General features: G+C 34.8%; 1 protein-coding gene across 3 annotated transcripts in view; it reads left to right on the top strand.

Moving 5' to 3' along the window:
- Positions 1-12781, top strand: part of megf10 (multiple EGF-like-domains 10) — a 109801-nt gene extending 97020 nt beyond the window's left edge. For all 3 annotated transcript variants that reach the window (XM_032569008.1, XM_032569006.1, XM_032569007.1), the window contains 3 exons: positions 8980-9024; positions 9121-9330; positions 11409-12781. In XM_032569008.1, coding sequence (XP_032424899.1) covers positions 8980-9024; positions 9121-9330; positions 11409-11575 — 422 coding nt within the window. In that variant the 3' untranslated portion in view covers positions 11576-12781. The remainder of the gene's footprint in view (positions 1-8979; positions 9025-9120; positions 9331-11408) is intronic.
- The last annotated feature ends 7209 nt before the right edge of the window (positions 12782-19990 follow it).

Genomic DNA, 19990 nt, shown 5'->3' with positions numbered 1-19990 from the left:
ACGTGCGGCTCGGTGCCGAGAAGGGAGCTATTATTTTTATAAGGAATCGGACTTACGATGGCGACGTAAAAAGCGTCAAACGAGCCAAATTTCCAACTGCCGAAACGCAGAGCCTAACTGACACCAACTGCCGCTTTTTTAGAGTGAGAAATGAAGAGAATTTTTGACCCCAAATTAATTTTGAGATCGCCCTCATGCCCACAAATATCGCCCAATTGGTATCAAACTCGGTCATGACATCGATACGAATGCCTGCTCCGGTAAAATGTTTTCGAAATTTCTCTAGGGCTTACGGTTTTCTGTCAAGGTGCTTCAGAGCGAAATCATGCGCCAGGATAACTGACGCTCTCCCAGATTCACTTCCATGTATTTCTGAAAAATTTCTGAGCTCTGCATGCACCATTTTTGTCTCATCACTGCAATTACTGTGAGTGAGCTACAAATATGAATCGCGGTACTATGGGAGACGACAAATAGCCGTTTCATATGCTTCAAACGGTTTTCCAATACGTCTCTCGGTTCCTGAACGGCAAGGAGTTGTTCAGGCTGCTTTTTCCATATAAACCAATGGGGTGTCTCACAAAGATAGAAATCTTTGTCCACCTCTCTGTGTCACACACACATGACAGTTAGCAGAGGATTGATAACCATAGCAACGGAACACAGGAGGGGATTGGCTGCTGGTTAGGACTACAAATACGCATCACTGTAGTTCTAATCAATACTCAGTTAAAACAGAGGGCTGAGCTGCCATTTAGAGCAATTGGCTGTTTTGGCCAGTAAATAACGGATTTAACCCAAACACTGTTAGACATTTTAATTAGTGTGATCATTTAATATGAAGCTTATGTATTTTTTCAAAATAAAAGTCTCAATATTCCCCTCAGGTTAATGCACCGCCGTAGGCGGTGCAATAATATTAGCATGCATTATATTTTTCTCTCAGGTTAGGGAACTGCCTTGCGCAGCAAGGCAGTTCATTAGCATTAGCCTTTTACCTTAAATAAGCTATTAGCTATTTTCTTACTTATTAGCCATGTTTAATATACTGAGTGCAATAAGTCAATTACAGACAACATTCTAATGATATCCCACATGCTATTGACAGCATTTAGAGAAAGATATGTTCAGCCTGCTTTGATCAGAAAAACTAACTGCTTCAAACAGTTACAATTCTGTCTCTCCCTCTCTGTCTCACTCACATGACAGCTGAACTGCTCTTTAGAACTACAATGACTGAAGGTTAGAACTACAACATGGCTGACACTGAGTGCCTACAAAAGAGGTCTGAGCTGAATGTCAGAACTACAACATGGTGGAACTGTCAGTTACTACAGAGGAGGACTGAGCTGGCCTTTAGAACTACTTGTGTTTTGGGCTTTTTATAACTGATTTTATCCAACCATTGTTACACATGGGATTAGTGTGGCAATTTAAAATGAAGCTTACTGAAAATTTCAAAATAAAAGCCTTGAATATTTTTACATCATGTAGTTGCTCTTTTTGGCTTTATTTGACTTTTTCATCCAAAGCACTGTTACACATGGGATTAGTTTAGCTCTTTGAAATGAAGCATACTGAAAATTTCAAAATAAAAGCCTTGAATATTTTTACATCAGATAATTGCTCTTTTTGGCTTTATGTGACTTTTTTATCCAAAGCACTGTTACACATGGGATTAGTGTGGCAATTTAAAATGAAGCTTACTGAAAATTTCAAAATAAAAGCCTTGAATATTTTTACATCATGTAGTTGCTCTTTTTGGCTTTATTTGACTTTTTCATCCAAAGCACTGTTATACATGGGATTAGTTTAGCTCTTTGAAATGAAGCATACTGAAAATTTCAAAATAAAAGCCTTGAATATTTTTACATCAGATAATTGCTCTTTTTGGCTTTATGTGACTTTTTTATCCAAAGCACTGTTACACATGGGATTAGTGTGGCAATTTAAAATTAAGCTTAACAAAAATTTCAAAATAAAAGCCTTGACAATTTTTACATCAGATAATTGCTCTTTTGAGCATTATATAACTGATTTAACCCAGCAATTGTTACACATGGGATTAGTTTGGCACTTTGAAATGAAGCTTAACAAAAATTTCAAAATAAAAGCCTTGAGAAATTTTACATTAGGTAATTGCTCTTTTGAGCAATAAATAACTGATTTAACCCAATGACTATTAGACATGGGATTAGTTTGGACCTTTGAGATTAAGCTTAACAAAAATTTCAAAATAAAAGCCTCATCATGCCCCTGAGGTTAGTGCACCGCCGCAGGCGGTGCAATAATATTATTCTGCATTATCTTTTTCTCTCAGGTCAGGGAACTGCCTTGCGCAGCAAGGCAGTTCATTAGCATTAGCATTTTAGCTTAAATAAGCCATTAGCTATTTATTTGACTTATTAGCCATGTTTTTTCTACTGAATGGAGTAATACCATTATAGAAAACATCCTAGTGATGTCCCACATGCTAGTGACAGCAATGATGCTAACATTAGCATTTTTGCTAATTTTAGCTGATACACTTACTTTATCATACTGAATGGTGCAAGTACATGTTAGTCAACATTCTTGTCATTCTCCTCATATGATTGCGGCTTTCTTTAGCATCGATGCTAATTTCTAGCATCAGAACGCTGGGTCCAAACCGACGGGCACACTTTGGCAGGCCCCGGTTAAATTTCTTCAGGAATTTTCTAGTTTTATCTTTGTTTCCCTTTGCTGTGGCGCATTACAGCCGCTGTAGTTTCTAAACGTTGGACTAATTACCTCGTTCGTTTGTGAGTATACGTCATTCACAACAAACATCAAATAGAACAAATATATTTCATAAAATTTTAACAAACAAATGGCTTCTACCATGGTAATTATGTGAAATTAAATTAATTATATCCCAACTTCAGAAGATTTGCCTTTACCTTTACAGAGCTCTTTGATTCCTCCTATGAGTCTGTAGCTTCTCATATTGAGGTCATCAAACCAAATTTCAGATCTACCATAACTGACTGACACCTGCTGGCCTCAGGTTTGCAACCAGCTTGTGACTGAGAAACCAGTAACCTCCTCCCAGATGATGACATGAACTTGTTAGTTCCTCTGTCCATTGTAGTAGCTGATGTATTGTGAAAATCCGGTAGAAATGATGCACTAATCGAGTCATGTTTACATTGAAACAACGCGCTGCGAGGCTTTGTTTGTGAGACTTGCGGTCACGTGGGTCAGTTGTGGGCGGAGCTTGGTAAGGTCCATTGGCGCCTAGGCTTCATTTTACCCTATAGTGTTATAATAACGATCATCAAATAGGTTAACATATTTCTTAAAGTACATAATTATTACATTTTAACAAACTAATTTTAAAAATGGCAATTATGCAATATCAAATTTTAGACCAATATAAATGAGCAATTTGCTTAGTCCTCTAGCATCTTTACAGAAACCAAACTGTTTAGATGTATATCAAGGCAGAATACATATTTTACATATCAAAACATCAGCAATTGTTTCAGCTTTAATTTAAGCCTTATTTCTCCACCTATTGATGCACCCTTATTTATAGAAATCGGGAAGAAGTAAGGGCACAATAATCATTTTTGTGAGAGATTTCAGCTCATCCCACATTGGAACAGAATGGTTTTGTGAACATGATTCAGTGCGTAGTAATGGGACATGCATCAGCGTCTTTAGCGTTAGTGGCTACCCAAACGAGTAATGTATATACTAGTTTGAGAAATCCTAGAAACGGTCAAATCTGACACTACTCCGTTTTTGTTTACATTTTGTGAAGAAGGAAGTTGCTCTGGTCTACTTCAGAGGTTTTGTGTCGATTCCTAGTTCTTGGTGTAGTGCCACCACCAGCGAACAGGGGAACAGGTTTTTCCTGACAGTTTGGGTTGTTTGACACAATGAAGTAAGAATGTGAACCACAGCAGCTGAAAATGTAAGAAGTATTGCAATTTTGGTTTAGAGTCGAACCGAATCTATTGGACTATCATTTATGAAAACACCTTTGCTTTGTGAAACCGGACAACATGGCTCAGAGCTTCTCGAACAATCATCTTCACAACTCTCTTCTTCCCCCTGGGTGGTAGAGGCAGGAGGTACACTAACGGCAACAGTACATTACACTGTCCCAGGCAGACACTGAAAGATTAAAATGAAACAGTGTCACAAAGGCTATTCATAACTACCCTTGTGACAATTATGTCACAAAGTCTATAACAAAGACATTTGTTGGTTATGTGCAAAAAAAGCATCATTCAACTTAGTTTGTGACATTTTGTCAGTGTAATAAAAGTACAATGTCCCAATATACTGCACATTTTTAAAAATGCCAAAGCTAGGATTGACCTGCTTTGACCTGTACAGTACACATTGCATATTGATCTGTTTAGCTAACGTAAGACAGGCTTCAAGGTGTAGAAGTTGTATCAGTTCTGCCTTTAGCTGTCCATTGGCGCCTTGGTAAGGCGCCAACGGACCTTACCAAGCTCCGCCCACAACCGACCCACGTGACCGCAAGTCTCACAAACAAAGCCTCGCAGCGCGTTGTTTCAAGGTTATTCTTTACAGACTGAAGGAGAGACTAGTGTCTCTTCTTCAGTTGTAGGTTTCCTTGATGGCTTTCTGCTTCAAAGAGGTTCCCCACTGTTCTAATAGTTTTGATGAGATTTCCTCTCCTAACATAATTTAAAAATCATGTAGCACCTTAAAGAAAAAAATCTTGAAAAAAAAAATTGAACTACAAATTGATTGGCCAGGCGTCATTCAGAAACTATTTGTCAGGTTTGACACCTATTAAAGACAAATTAAACAAACACAGAAAAGACAAGAGAGTTAGATTCTTTTGATCTCGTGAGAACGGATAGAGATGTGTTTCCAGTTACAGATCTCCAACCGCTCTGAAAACACATTTGTCCGTTCCTCTCTTTTTATTACTTTCAGAGTCCCTATCACAGAGTACACTGCAACTCTAAAGGGTGGGGGCAAAACACTTCATTACTTAGTTGCAGTGCTAATGACAATCACTACCTAAAAACACATGTTATCTTACACTAGATTATTCGGTTCCAGACACAGGGTAGAACAGAGCAAGTTGTACATCTTCATGGCGACGGTTTTATAGCTATCTAACAGGTCAAGGAAGAAGAAGTTTCTGCTGAGTGATAAACCCTGTGAGCACGGTTGTCACTGCTTTTACTCAGAGAGGCCTTCTTGAGAAAGGAAACAGAGTAATTCAACAACACAGAAACATTCTTTATGCTGAAGTAAAAGAAAACAATAAAGGCATATACGACAAGACATTATATAAGTAAAACTATAAAGCTACAAGAAACAACAAATATTTGATAATAATATATAACACTATTCCAACATAATTAAACCATGTAATTTTATATAAATATAGTGAAAATATCATCTCTTTGAACTGTAAGGAAATGTCACCACTTGAATCATCAAGGTGTTGTCAATGCATCACCATTTAGATGGTCACAGATGAACGTGACAAGAAAGTGTCTGCACATGAAGACTGCACTGCAGATTCTAAGGAGAAACCAGCAATACAAAAAGACAGCGGACCACCATTAAAGAATTTGTGGTCATGCACTCTATGTAAAATGTGAACTATGAGAACTCAGTCACGTATACACAGTAAAATAGTTGGTGAGTTTAACATAAAACTCTTCACGAACTCTGCAAAAATTACTGACAATAGGTGATTCTGTCCCAACAAGGCAAGTGTATCTAATCACTAATGAACTCTACAGTGTAAAAAACAACTCTGCATTCAAACTCAGAAAAAGTTTTGCATTTGCTTTATATGCCTCACTCTTTTTTTTTTCTTTTTTTTTTTACAAGTTTGTGTTTTAACACAAATGTGTGTATCTTCTAGAATCCTTTCATAAGCATAACTAAATTGCCCACACTAGTGGAACATATCATCCTTAGTCATTGTTCACAGTTTGGTAAGAATATGCTTATTTGTTTGAACATCAAAACAAACTTTAACACTAAATGCTCTTAATGTTTAATGTTGTTTTCTGCATTTATACTTCAACAAAACGGGATGAAAATAATCCTGCATAAAGGAGAAGCAAGATTGGTTATTTGATGTTATTTTCAGATTTTTAGCACAAACTAGCAAATTTTAGGGACCTTTTCAATTTTTGACCATATAAAAATGCGTAGAACAAAAGAAAATCACTCTGCCTCCGTAATGTAGTTTGGTCACACAAGGTAGCCATAATCCATATTCCCTGGCCCAGTAACATGTGTAAATCTGACTCAAACTGGGCTTGATTTCACCTCAATGTGTGTTTACATCAAGTTCCATCAAGTTTAAACGGTTTTATCCACATGTACTTGAAATTGGCTCACCATCACACCTTCACAATGACTTAGACTTATTTTATTGTCATTTCTCAAAGAAACATAAGTAAAATTGGCAATGAAATGTCATCGCTTGGCCACCGGAGCACACACAGAAACACAAGTGTGCCTATAATTACATAATAAACAAATAATAATGTATTGCTAAATATACTTAGTATTTTCAAGCAGTCTCAGACAACTTTAGTGATGGGATTGTTGAGCAATCTGATGGCCAGTGGGAGACAACTATTTCTGAGTCTACGGAATCTCCATGTCATTACAATGGAGATTTGTTTTAAAATATATATGAAAATAATGCAGTTCTGCACATCTTGGCCACTTGAGGGCGCAGCCTTACAGTTTCTTTTTAGTTGAAATTAGAAAAAGGGAAAAGTTTTCCATTTCTTATATGGGGAAAGCAAGCATGGTGGTTTGCTCCTGTCCACTCCTTCTATCACTTTGACTGCCAATATGAGTACAATATGAAAACATTAGAAATGTGAATGTCACAAGTTTAACAACTTTTGACATGCTTTATTGTCAGTATATTTAAGCCTATCTGACAATATCTACTTGGAATTCCACATTTAAATAAATCATTTAAGCCATTTAATTTGGCACTGCTGCTTGCATGTACAATATTATAATTAACTATTGATGAACTATTAATTATAGTTCTTTTCAGTAAATTTTTTTCTGTTTTATGTTGTTTTGGTTTCACATTTTTTTGCACTAATTCCTCTTCAAATACAACACTGGCATGTCCCTAGAAGGAAGCGATACAAGACGTAGTTTAGCTGGAGGAGTAAAGGACACTGGCTCACACTGCTTTTTTTTTCAGTACTGTCCTGCATTTGTGCCGGTGACCCCGAGGCTGACAGGATGTGAGCCCAGGATGAAAACAAATTGTACATGTTTGGTACATTTAAAGAAAATTGCTGCATGCGTTTTAAATGTGTCTGTAGTAACATGCTGAACATTTCGTGGTTGTTGGGATAGTTTGTAATGAACCGTTTTAGTTTAATTTCATTCATTGTAATGACCTCTTGTTGAGAGGTCAGAGAAGATGTTTTCCATTGTTCACTATTTGGGGAGTTAGCTGTCTGCAAGCTTTTCAAAGGTGAAACTTTTAACCTTTGTTATATTCGTTTTGTTGGTGGGTGGTGCAACGGGGGGACCTGCCAAATGTGGCATTACAACTGTTTGCAGCTCTAGTTAATTTGTTTTAATATATTTTGAATTTTTATTTTCTTATATATATATTTATTTGTATAAATGTTAGTCATATCTACTTATCATATACCAAAAGCATAATTTTTAATTATATTTGTAGGGTAAACAGTTGCAGTGGTGTAGAGAGTTGTTCAAGAAGAACAAAGCTTATTTTTTAGATTTTATTTTTGTTGGTCAAACTGCTGTATTGAGTTTAAAACTGATGAGTCTCATTTTACCAGCTATTTTTTACTTTAGAAAGAGACAGAACCAGTTCAATTGCCAGTCAACTTTTATCAATGCATTTTTGACCTACAATCAAATGTATTTTGACCAATAAAATATATCAGAACCTGGTCACTTGTGTGTACTGGCAGAGTATTTATCTTGTGGGGCAAATGATAAGGTGAGTGTTCATCCTGGAAGTCATTTTGCTTGATGAAAGACTGAAGCCATTGTGATCAAAAAGAAATGGAAAATGTTTTTGGGGCAATTTGCCACCTTGAGATGATAAGCACACATTCAGGCCTGTCACAATAATCAATAAATCAATTAATCGCATGATAAATTAAAACAAATTCAATAATTTCCTGTGGCATGATTTATACTTTCTCCTTTTCTTCCTCTCTTTCTACCAAAAATTGTATGATAGAAGCTTTCAGGTTGGTGCTTTGGTCTCAACTAACCCTTTTCTTTTGCACTGGGGAGTCAAACCGGTTAAAAAACTGGTTCAACTCATTTGCCCATTTGAGATCCCCCCAGCAGGGCTGTTAGCTCTCCTCTTCAGTCCTGTGATATCTCTCATCCCAGTCCAAACCTCTCTAGCATTGTTATTTTTTTGTTTTTCTTCCAACTTTCTCTTACACATAGCTCTGTTTTCACACAATTTATGTTTCAGCTTTTTTTGTATGCTTTTGAGTTCTGACCGATCACCGGAATTAAAGGCTCTCTTTTTGTTATTACGTAGAGTTTTCAACCCTCATGGTTTGTTGTTGGGTAACATTTGGCCTTTTTTGTGGGGATAGAATTGTCCACACAGAAAGCAATGTAGTCAGAGATGCACACAGCTGAACTGTCGATGTGTATTCTTTAAAGGTAGTTGTAGATAAACCTTTATGTAAGAAATCTCTCAATCAGGATGACATAATGAACCTGAAATGTATCTGGGGCACCAGCACCCCTCCAAACCCCACTAGGAACACTTGATTTGCATAGTTGCAAATCAGGTGTGTGAGCAACTACAACGTAATGAGCTGTTTGAAGAACGTTTTTTCTAAAAATACATCAACATGGTGAGGACTTGCTAAAGGAACTGCAGCCTTATCTTGTTTGTAATGTTTCTTACTTATGACCTCTTTAACAATGTACTTTAACTTAAACCTTTCTTTATACTAGGAGCCTGTGGAGTTGACATGACTTGCATTGGAAAATCACTGCAAGGTATGTCCTACTTGTTTAAGTCAAGGTGTGATTTAAACTGTAAATCTTATAATTGATATTTATCTAAACCTTATCTATCCTATTTTTGTTACTCAGACATGGTAAAGGGTGCTGACTATCTTGCAAGTTCCTCTTCTCTTGTCAGCTCTGAAAACCCATATGCCACAATAAAGGACCCCCCCTCGCCAACATCCAAAAACACTGAAAGTAGCTATATGGAAATGAAATCACCCACCAGGAGAGATTCAGCATATGCAGAAATTAGTGACACCAGTCTGACTAATAACCAGAAGGTTGATAAAGCGGGTAAGGATTTTAATAATAGATTTGATTTTTTTTTTTTTTTTTTTGCAGTGTAATGAGTAATTATAAGCATGTGAAAACACAAAATTATTCAGATTTTTTATGTTGGGTTCCAATAGAAATATAAATAAATTCCCTATAAAAGAAGTGATCATCTTTTGCTTTTAAAATCAATCATGATAAAGAAAAATGGGCTTTTGACAAAAATAAATACGTAAAAAACAACCGTGGAAAAAGTGATAACTGATTTCTACAACAAAAAGAAGACAAATAAAATATTCAACCTAAAATTTGGTGGATGGGGGGTTACGATGTGGGGTTGTTTTTCAGAACCTGGGGTTGGCCCCTTAGCTCAGGGGTCTACGACTCCAGGCCTCGAGGTCCAGTGTCCTGCAACTTTGTGTCTCCACTTCAACACACCTTAGTCAAATAATGAAGTCATTAGCAGGACTCTGGAAAACTTGACTGCACTTAGGAGGTGATTCAGTTATTTCATTAAAGTGTGTTGGACCTGAGAGACATTTAAGAGCTGCAGAACACTGGCCCTCAAAGACTGGGATTGTCCACCCCTGCCTTAGTTCCAGTGAAGGGAACTCTGAATGCTTCAGTATATCAAGACATTTTGGACAATTCCATGGTCCACACTTTGTGGGGACAGTTTGCAGCTGGCCCTCTTCTCTTCCAACATGACTGTGCACCAGTGCACAAAGCAAGGTCCTTAAAGACATGGGTGGCAGAGTCTGGATTGGATGAACTTGACTGGCCTGCACAGAGTCCTGACTTCAATCCGATAAAAAACCTTTAGGATGAATTAGAGCAGAGACTGAGAACCAGGCCTTCTTGTCCAACATCAGTATGTGACCTGACAAATGCGCTTCTGGAAGAATGGTCAAAAATCCCTATAAACACTCCTAAACCCTAAACCTTGTGGACAGCCTTCCCAGAAGATTTTAAAGCTGTTTTAGCTGCAAAGGGAGGAGCGACATTAAATTGAACCCTGTGAGTTAAGAATAGGATGGAATGGGACAGTGGCTGTGAGCTTGGGCTGTTCCCAAGCTCATATGTGAGTCAAAGCAGGTGAGCGAACACTTTCGGCAATATAGTGTATGTCAGCTGGAACTTGTAACTTCTTCAGTGTAGTCATAGTCTGTCTCTCTCAGACCAACAGAGTTCACTCAGTTTGTCAAGAGTGGTCTGATTAGTAGACAGATTTACACGTGCCATATTCCTTCCAGAGGAAAAAATCCATGGGATGTTCAGTGCATTAAAGATTTTTTGTATCCATCCCTTCTCAAAAATATTTTTCTGAGTTGCTTGGATTGTTTTTTTTTTCATACTGTAATGCTATCCAGGAATACCGATCAGTGGCTTTATATCACAATCTCTTGAGACACACTTACTGCACTAATGTGATCTTCATTCTACTCATTGTGAGACTACTAGCACCATTTGGCTGGACCTAACATTAAAAAAAAATTATTTGTCAAAAAAGCAAAATTTTGTTGATCAAGATTGATTTATAAAAGGGCAAAACATCCAAGGGGAAATATATATAAAGACTACATAACTATCCTTTTATGTATTTTCAGGTATATTGTCAGGGTTTCACATCAGTCGATGCCGATAATTAGTGATTATTTTTTTTGTGTTAAATATTTGACAAACTGATGACTGGATTGGGCTGTTTTAATTTCTTTCATATAATAAGCTCTAAGTTGTAGGTATCATTTGAAGTAACTCTTATCTATATTACAAGTTTTTTTCATATTTTGGAAGCTGTCCATCCTTCATCAATGCACACCATGCTGCAATTCCCTTGTTTGTCTACTGTTTAAATTCTGTGTCAAATTTAGGCAGCATATATTGATTATCTTATGCAATTTCAATAGGTTATGTCCTTCTAGATCTTATATGTGCGCCATTGTTTGAGTGTGAAACCTGAAATAGGGTCTATTTGGTTTGGTTGCATCGATAGAGTTCAGCATTAAGAGCCAAATTGAGGTTATCAGATAAGTCAAAAGTAATTAAACATTTTATGTTTATGAATTACAAGATGCAAGCAGATTTATTTTTGATTTCAGAGATGAGTATCAAAACCATCCAACCCACTGGAGTTAGCGACACCCATCTGCAGTTTGGAAAGGAGCCAATTGACCAGGCAAAAAGCAACCAGATCTCCTGTGATTGTGACACCCTGCCACCCACAGAAAGTTTTTTGTCAGAGACCAAGGAGGTGGATTGTGAGTAAAGGCAAAGAGACTCAGAACCAAGACCAGCTCTCAAGTCCTGTCTTTGGCTCCTGCACGAGATGACCTTTATTAAATATCCCTGGAGTATATATTATTATGATTATTGTTGCTTTTATTATTATTATCAATATGTCTGAGATCATTTATTTCTATCAGATGGATCTGTGATAGAATAGAGTCCTTCTATTTATCAGTATTCTTTATGTAAAGGAATTATGATTCCTTTCTTCTGAAAGGAAAGATTTGTACTTTTTCACATTTATTCTTATTATTGCAAAATGTCTGCGACAGAGTGGCGACCTGTCCAACGTGACCCCGCCTCTCGCCCGGACCGTTAGCTGGAGACCACCAGCACACTCATGTCGGATCTCTCCCGCACACACGAACATTGCTGCAGACACAGGGAAGAAGGGCGGGACTTACAGCGGCAGTATTCTTCTTCCTCTTTTTTATGGCGGTTTGCAAGCAACTTACTGATGTGCATTACCGCCATCTACTGGAATGGAATGTTGATCGGGATGCAACATATATATTCTCCCTCAAAAAAATTAAATATAATAAGAATAATAAAATAAATAAATAAAACGTATATCCTTTCTATCAATTTTGTTTACTTAAGGTAATTTATTAAATAACAAAAATATGCAAAAGTAGAAATTTTTTCCAAAATATCTTGTATATTTAACTGCAATTTATTTTCTTGTAATCAACATATTAATTCCCTTCTCTCAACAGAATATTTAGAACAGAACAGCAAAACATGTTTTACTGTCTCTTCTTGAAGACAAAAATCACAATTTCCTGTTGGATGTTTTCCCATTTCAATTAATGTGCTATTTAACCCTGTATGACCAAAACGTAATCTGGATATTATGGTTTCCTCTTTTCTATTTTGTCTTGTTCTCCTCATTACAACAACTTTTCTTTAAATACTGTAAAGCCACCTACCAGTTCTATCTTCTTCCCACTGCTTCTGACATCTTTCCTTAACCTTTTGTTTAATAATAGAGTTGATTTCTTCTTTACTGAATGGTACCAATATATAAATATAACTATTTTTTGTAGCTTGTTTTGCATATTTATCTGCCAACTCATTTCCTTTTATTCCTACATGTGATGGTATCCATGTAAAATAACTAATAAACCCATTGCCTGAATTCTATAAATTGACAACTGAATCTCTAATAAAAGGTTTGGTCTACTAATAGAATGAATATTTTTTTAATGAATATAATGATGAACTTGAATCAGAACACATTTTACTTCTCAGTGGACGAACTTCCTCAATACATCCTAAAGCCAAAATGAGTCCCATCATCTCTCCTGTGTAAACTGATACTCCATCAGTAATTCTTTTACATTTTTAAATACTGAATTCTGGATCAATGAATGACACCCCATTATTGCTATTTGAGTTTTTTGAAGGATCTGTATAAAGTTGGATATAGCCATAGTAGGCTTGATACTGAATATTATCTAATTTTTTGAGTAGTGTTGCTGATGCTGATCCAAAAGCTATACTGCCATAATCAAAAACAGACCTTATTAAACCAGTATATATTGCTTTCAGTGCTTTTCTCTCAGCACCCCACTCACTCCCCACCAAACACTTCATTACATTTAAAACTCTTACTCCACTACTTTTTGAATATGAATTTTCCAAGTAAGTGTTTCATCCAGCCATAAACCCAAAAACTTAAATTGATTTACCTTTTCTAACTCATGATTATATATTTACAGTTTTAAATTTTTAGATACTTTCTTCCTTATAAAAAATAAAGTCTTTGTTTTGTCTATAGAAATTGTAAATCCCCATTTAAAGACCAGTCTTCTATATTATTAATTGCTACTTGTTTCTTTTTAACAATGAAATTAAATTTTTTACCCCTCTTCCAGATTGCTCCACCATCAGCAAATAAAGAAAACCCCATTCCACTCTCCAACTAGTCAAACATATCATTAATCATAATAGAAAAAAACAATGGACTCACTATACTTCCCTGAGGTGTACCATTTTCAACAAAAAAATTCTGACAATTGTTGTCCTATTCTTACTTGTATTGATCTATCTTGTAAAAAATATTTTATCCAATAATTGATCCACTAATTCCCATTTTTTTCAATTAGCTAGCTTTCTCTATATCAAAGAAAACAGCCACCACACTTCTGATTTCATGTTCTAAACATAGAAACTATTTTATAGTGCTTCTACCTTTTCTAAATCCACTTTGAAACTTTGATAAATATTCCCTCTTCTCAACAAAGTAGCTCAATCTTTCATTTATCATTCTCTCCATTATTTTGAAGTTAAAGGCCTATCACTTGCTGGATTTGAATCCAGCAAGTGATAGGCCTTTAACCCCCACCAATTCCAATATTTTAAAGAGTGGTCTTTACCTGGCTTTAGGATCGGGACTATGATTGCTTCTTTCCATGCCATAGGTAAAAAACCCACTTCCCATATCTTATTATAAAATTCCATTAAAACCTTTTTAGATGAATTACCAAACTTATTAACCATAATATAAGTAATATTATCTTTTCCTGGAGATTAATTTTTAAATTTCCTTAAAGCATTATTTAATTCAAATAAAGAAAAAGGACCATTTAATAAGTCATTATATCTTACATTTTCTTCTAATAAATTAGCATTTTCATTAATTATTATTATTATTCTCTTTATTCATTTCATTCAATACAAATAAAAAAAATTTTAATACAAAGAAAAAAATAAAATAATTTAAAAAAATGAAATGAAAGGTAGCAGAAAGAAGAAAATAATCTTATAATATCTGCCCCTTTTTCTCAACTATGGATCAAAACAACAAAAAACAAACAAAACAAAACAAAAAAAAAAAACTAAAATTTTTTTGATTTGTCTTATGTGACAAAAAAAAGAAAACAAAGGAAGAACAAAGAAACAAGGTCAATCATCAATCTCAACTGAACAATACTATACTTTGACTTTATACTATTTCATACTTCTTCAAAAAAACAATCTTTAACATTCTTTTAAACATGTGTAATGATTTAGCATTTTTAACATCGTTTTGCAGGTCGTTCCACAGTTTGACTCCTTGTATCGAAGTACATCGTTCTTTCAAACAGGTTCTGAATTTAGGTTTCTTAAAAATCTGTGTCCCCTTAAGGTTATAACCACTCTCTCTCTTTTCAAAATTTTTTTGGATGTTTAAGGGTAATGTTTTTAGGTGTGCCTTATACATAACCAACAAAATATTATAATCAACTAAATCATTAAATTTCAAAAACCTCAAATTACAAAATAATGTATTTGTTGGATATTTACCATGTTTTCGAGCAATAACTCTTATTGCCCTTTTTTGCAAAACAAAAACAGATTTTATACTAGTATAACATGCCTTTCCCCATACCTCAACACAATAAACCAAGTGTGGAACAATTAGTGCATTATACAACATAAATAGTGCATGATCATTCAGAAAATCCCGTACTTTATAAAGCACTGCAATTGATTTTGCTAATTTTGTTCTTAAATAATTCAAATGGGATTTCCATGATAATTTCTCGTCAATTATCACACCCAAAAATTTCACCTCACTAACTCTACAAATCTCTACACCATCAACTTTAAATGGAGTATTTACAATTCTTTGTCTCCTTGTAAATAACATATAATTTGTTTTGTCCAAATTTAAAGATAATTTATTTAGTTTGAACCATTTATGTATTTGCATAAATTCTATTTTCATTTCTTTTAACATCCCTTTTATATCATTGCCCTGACAAAAAAAAGTGGTATCATCCGCAAATAGAATACATTTGAAAAACCCTGATACATTTACCAAATCATTTACATATAAAATGAACAACTTTGGTCCAAGTACTGAGCCCTGTGGAACTCCACATGTAATTTCACAAAATTCGGATCTAGTATCATGTACTTGTACAAACTGTTTTCTATTCTCCAGGTAGCTCGAAATCCACTGTAATGCCGGCCCTCTAATCCCGTATTTAATAAGTTTTTTGAGTAAAATGCTATGGTCAATCGTGTCGAATGCTTTCTTTAGATCGACATAAATGCTAGCACTATATTGTTTTTGATCAATAGCATTTGTTATATGTTCTATCAGTTCCATAAGGGCCATTGATGTCGAATTTTTGGCTCTAAATCCATATTGACTACTACTTAATATATTATTTTTATCTATAAATGTATCTAATCTATTTACAAATAGTTTCTCCAAAATTTTTGAGAACTGTGGCAACAACGATATCGGTCTGTAATTACTAAACATACATTTCTCACCATTTTTGTAAATGGGAATTACCTTTGCTATTTTCATGGCGTCTGGAAATTTTCCTGATGAGAATGACAAATTACAGATATAGGTGAATGGTTTAATTACATAAGACATAATTTCCTTTACAAATTTCATATCCATATTTACCCAATCCTTTGATTTTTTATCCGCCATTTTGTTTACGATACTCAGTATTTCTTTCTCATCCGTTTCTCCAAGAAAGATGCTGTTTGGACAACTCCCAATTTTTTGGGTAACATCGCTATCATCTTTTGGTATCTGAGCAGCAAGTCTTGGACCAACATTTACGTAATAATGATTGAATTCGTTTGCTATTTCATTCCGATCATAAATTTCAGTATTTTCTTTTGAAAAGTGTGTTGCAATACCAGATTTTATTGTATGCTTTGTAGAAACACTATGTATAACTGTCCATATTGCTTTTGTGTCACCGTTACTTTTTGTTAATAGGTCGGTATAATATTCTTTTTTATGTTTTCTTATAATCCATGTCAGTTTATTTTTATATTTCTTATATCTATCCTCTGCTTCTTTCGTTTTTAACATCAAAAAGGATGAATACAAATTATTCTTTTTTTTACAAGCATTTCTCAACCCTTTTGTCATCCATGGCTTGTCAACAGCATCTTTCTTAACAAAATTAGTTGTCATACAATGTCTTTTATACAGAACTCCCAAAATATTCATAAACTCATCATATGCTCTGTGTACATCATCCACATATACATTAGTCCAATTTTGTTGACACAAATCATTTTTCAATTTATCCAAATTTTTTTTTGACATATTGAACACTTTTTTCGTTGGCACAGGTACAGTAATAATTTTCTGGTGATTTTTGTAAATAGCAAAAACTGGTAAATGATCACTTATATCGATTTTGAAGAGTCCACTCAGCACCTCTCCATCCGTAATATTAGTAAAAATATTATCAATTATTGTGGCAGAGTGTGTCGTAATTCTTGTTGGTTTTGATATCAATGGAAAGAAACCCAAACTACACATTGTATCAACAAACATCCTATTTAAATCAATTTGGGTTCCTAAATCTATATTAAAATCTCCACACAGAAATAATGTTTTATTTTTACTCATTTCAATAAGCTCTATTAATTTTTCAGTAATTAATTCTAAGTTAGATCCTGGTGTTCGATACACACAACTCACCACTATATTTCTCGATTTCTCACTTAACACTTCTATAGTAATCATCTCCATTACACCTTCAACAGTTGTTGACATAGTATCCTTTATTTTACATCTTATTTCACTATCAGCAAACAAAGCAACACCCCCACCTCTTTTACTACTTCTATTCACATAATGTAATTCATATCCATTTATTTGAAAATTGTTTTTGTTTTCCTCATTCAACCAAGTCTCTGAAACTGCTATTATACTGAATTGTCCATTTAACCGTTTTAAGTAATCTGTTATTTTTGAGAAATTAGAGTTCATACTTCTACTATTTAGGTGAATTACAGAGAAACCTGCTTTTATCATTTTACTGTTGTTAAATTTCTCCTCATCATAGTATTCACACTCGATATCTGGAAAGGGATCTGCAGTTATCAAGTTTACATCATACAATTTAGAATCTGAAAATTCATAATCATTCATTATTTTTGTTTATTGTATTTTAATATAACAGAATCCAATTTAAAAAAAGGAAAAAAAATAAAAAAATAAAAAAGTACTTAATAAACCCATAATGTTAACATAAAGCCACCTCACTGTTTGTTGGACATCCTCTATTTATCCACTATTTACTTGTCCAGTTGCTCTAAGGATCTAATCCATATACCTCGAGCATTTTCAGGAGCATCCTTTGTTTTAATATAAACTTTACAATTCATCGTCCATGTTGCCTGAATTTTATTTTGTTTCTTCAGTATTCTGGCTTTTTTTGCAATTTCTGCATTCTTTTTTGTGAGATGTTCATTTATATAGACACTTGTACCTTTCAAATTTTTTCCTTGTTTAAGCAGCTCAATCTTATGTTTTCTATTTGTGAACCGAATAATTATTGGTAATGGTACTTTCTTCCCTCTTTGACCTTTAACTGATAGAGTATGACAAGCTTCAATATTCTCCTTTTCAATGTCAATGTCTTTACTTTGCAGGAATGCAATAACCTGCTCCTCGGTAGTAGCTTCATGTTCAGAGTTAGTATCAGACCTGCTCCCTCTCACAGCTTGAGAATAGCTTGATCTTATATCCAGTCCTGTTATCAAGACATCGTTTATTCGAGAGTATTGTTCTAGGTCTGCAACTCTGTTTTCCAAAAAGTCAATTTTCTTTACTTGTTCCGCAGTTTGTATCTTTAGCTGCTTGATCTCAGTTAGCAAGTCTGTTATAGTTGACTGTTGCTTTGTCAGTAACGCCAATTCACCAGACATCATATTCATAGCGTCCTTTAGTTCTTCGATATCTTTCTGTATTACCTTCAATGCCATCTTCATCCAATTCCTTAGTCAAATCGCCATACCAGCCTCTGCCCGCTTCCAGTTAGCTTTCCAATTAGCCTTGTTAGCCTCTCTCCTCTCACCGTCGACAACTCCACAGTAGCGCCCGAGTAGAGCCTCCGTACACGAACCGATTTGGTACAGTGTTCTCCACAGCGTCCTCTCCCCAACGTCCTCTCCCCCGCTGTTTGGTCCACTTGTTCCTTAACTGGACTGGCCGGCTCCTGCGCCGCCTTCCTTCCTTCCGTCAGCGAGCACCAGCAGGGTAATTAATCCAAATTATACAAACTCTTCTCTGTTTTTCTTCTGAACTTAAATTATTTCAACTATGAACTTTAGCAAATTTTTTAACCAACATGTTTGACTTCTCCTCCTCAGTCACAGCAATAACATTTCCATCTTTCAGAACTGGATATCCATATTCACTTCTAATTCCATTCATTGTCTTTATCATTCCCCAAACTTTTTAAATTTTTGTTTCCCTGCCTACTGAATTACAAAATTTCCCCAATAAACCTTTTTTGCATTTTTTACAGTTCTTTTAACAAGAGCTTGTAACCTTTTATATTCAATAAAATTCTGAAAATTCTGATTTCTCTTTAACAATCTAAAAGCTTTATTTCGAGATTTACCGGTAATGGCAACATCACATTCCTTTGTCCACCAGGGTACTATTTTCTTCTTATATTTTCCTCTTTTCCTTTGGATTGTTTCACATGCAGCACCTAAAATGGCTTCACATATAGAAATATTTACCTTATCAACATCCAACTCTATATTAGCCTTTTGCATTTCTTCACTTATTATTTAATATTTTTGCCAATCAACATTTCCAAATATCCATCTTTCTATACTTTCATTATCAATTCTTCCCATTTCTAAACCAATTTCAATAAGTATAGGATAATGATCACTTCCTATAGTTGATTCTCTTAATATTTTCCAATTACTAATCCCGGCAAAATTCTCTGAAACTAAAATTAAATCTAACGCTGATTCATATCCATTTCTAATATTAATCCTCATCCCTTCTCCATTATTAAGGCAAACCAATTGTTTTCTATCTATTATTTCTTCCACCACATCTCCATTGGCATCATTCCTTCTACCCCACAAAGTACTAAAAGCATTAATCTCCACAACAAATTAGCTTTCTTCCTATATTTTTAAACATTTCCTCCATTTCATCTATTACAGTTTTTTACACGGATTATAAAAATTTTAGATTTTATTACTTTCTTTATTAATCCAAATTTCCACAGATAACCATTCTAGTGTTGTTACTTTTCCTAAAAATCTATACTGTATTCCTTGTTTTATAAATATTACACATCCTCCACCAGTTTCGTGTTCCCTATCTCTTCTAATACTGTCATATCCTGCTATCACAAAATCTAACTCTGGTTTAAGCCATGTTTCTTGAACACAAATAATATCTGCCTTATTTTCCAAATAATTTAAATATACAGCGACAGTCTGCGTTCTGATTGGTTAATACACACTGAAACTAAACTTCCTATTGGCTAGGTCTCTACCTAGCCAATAGGAAGCCTCCCTAACCTCTGTTTCTTAAAGAGGCATCCCCATTTTATGTGGGTTACACACGCTTTATACATGGGGCCACTTTTTTTTAAATGTGCCCTAT

The sequence above is a fragment of the Xiphophorus hellerii genome, chromosome 8 (assembly GCF_003331165.1).
Source record: "Xiphophorus hellerii strain 12219 chromosome 8, Xiphophorus_hellerii-4.1, whole genome shotgun sequence".
In the NCBI taxonomy this organism is placed as follows: Eukaryota; Metazoa; Chordata; class Actinopteri; order Cyprinodontiformes; family Poeciliidae; genus Xiphophorus; species Xiphophorus hellerii.
Note: the sequence above shows the minus strand (reverse complement) of the source record. Positions and strands in the feature narration are given on the sequence as shown.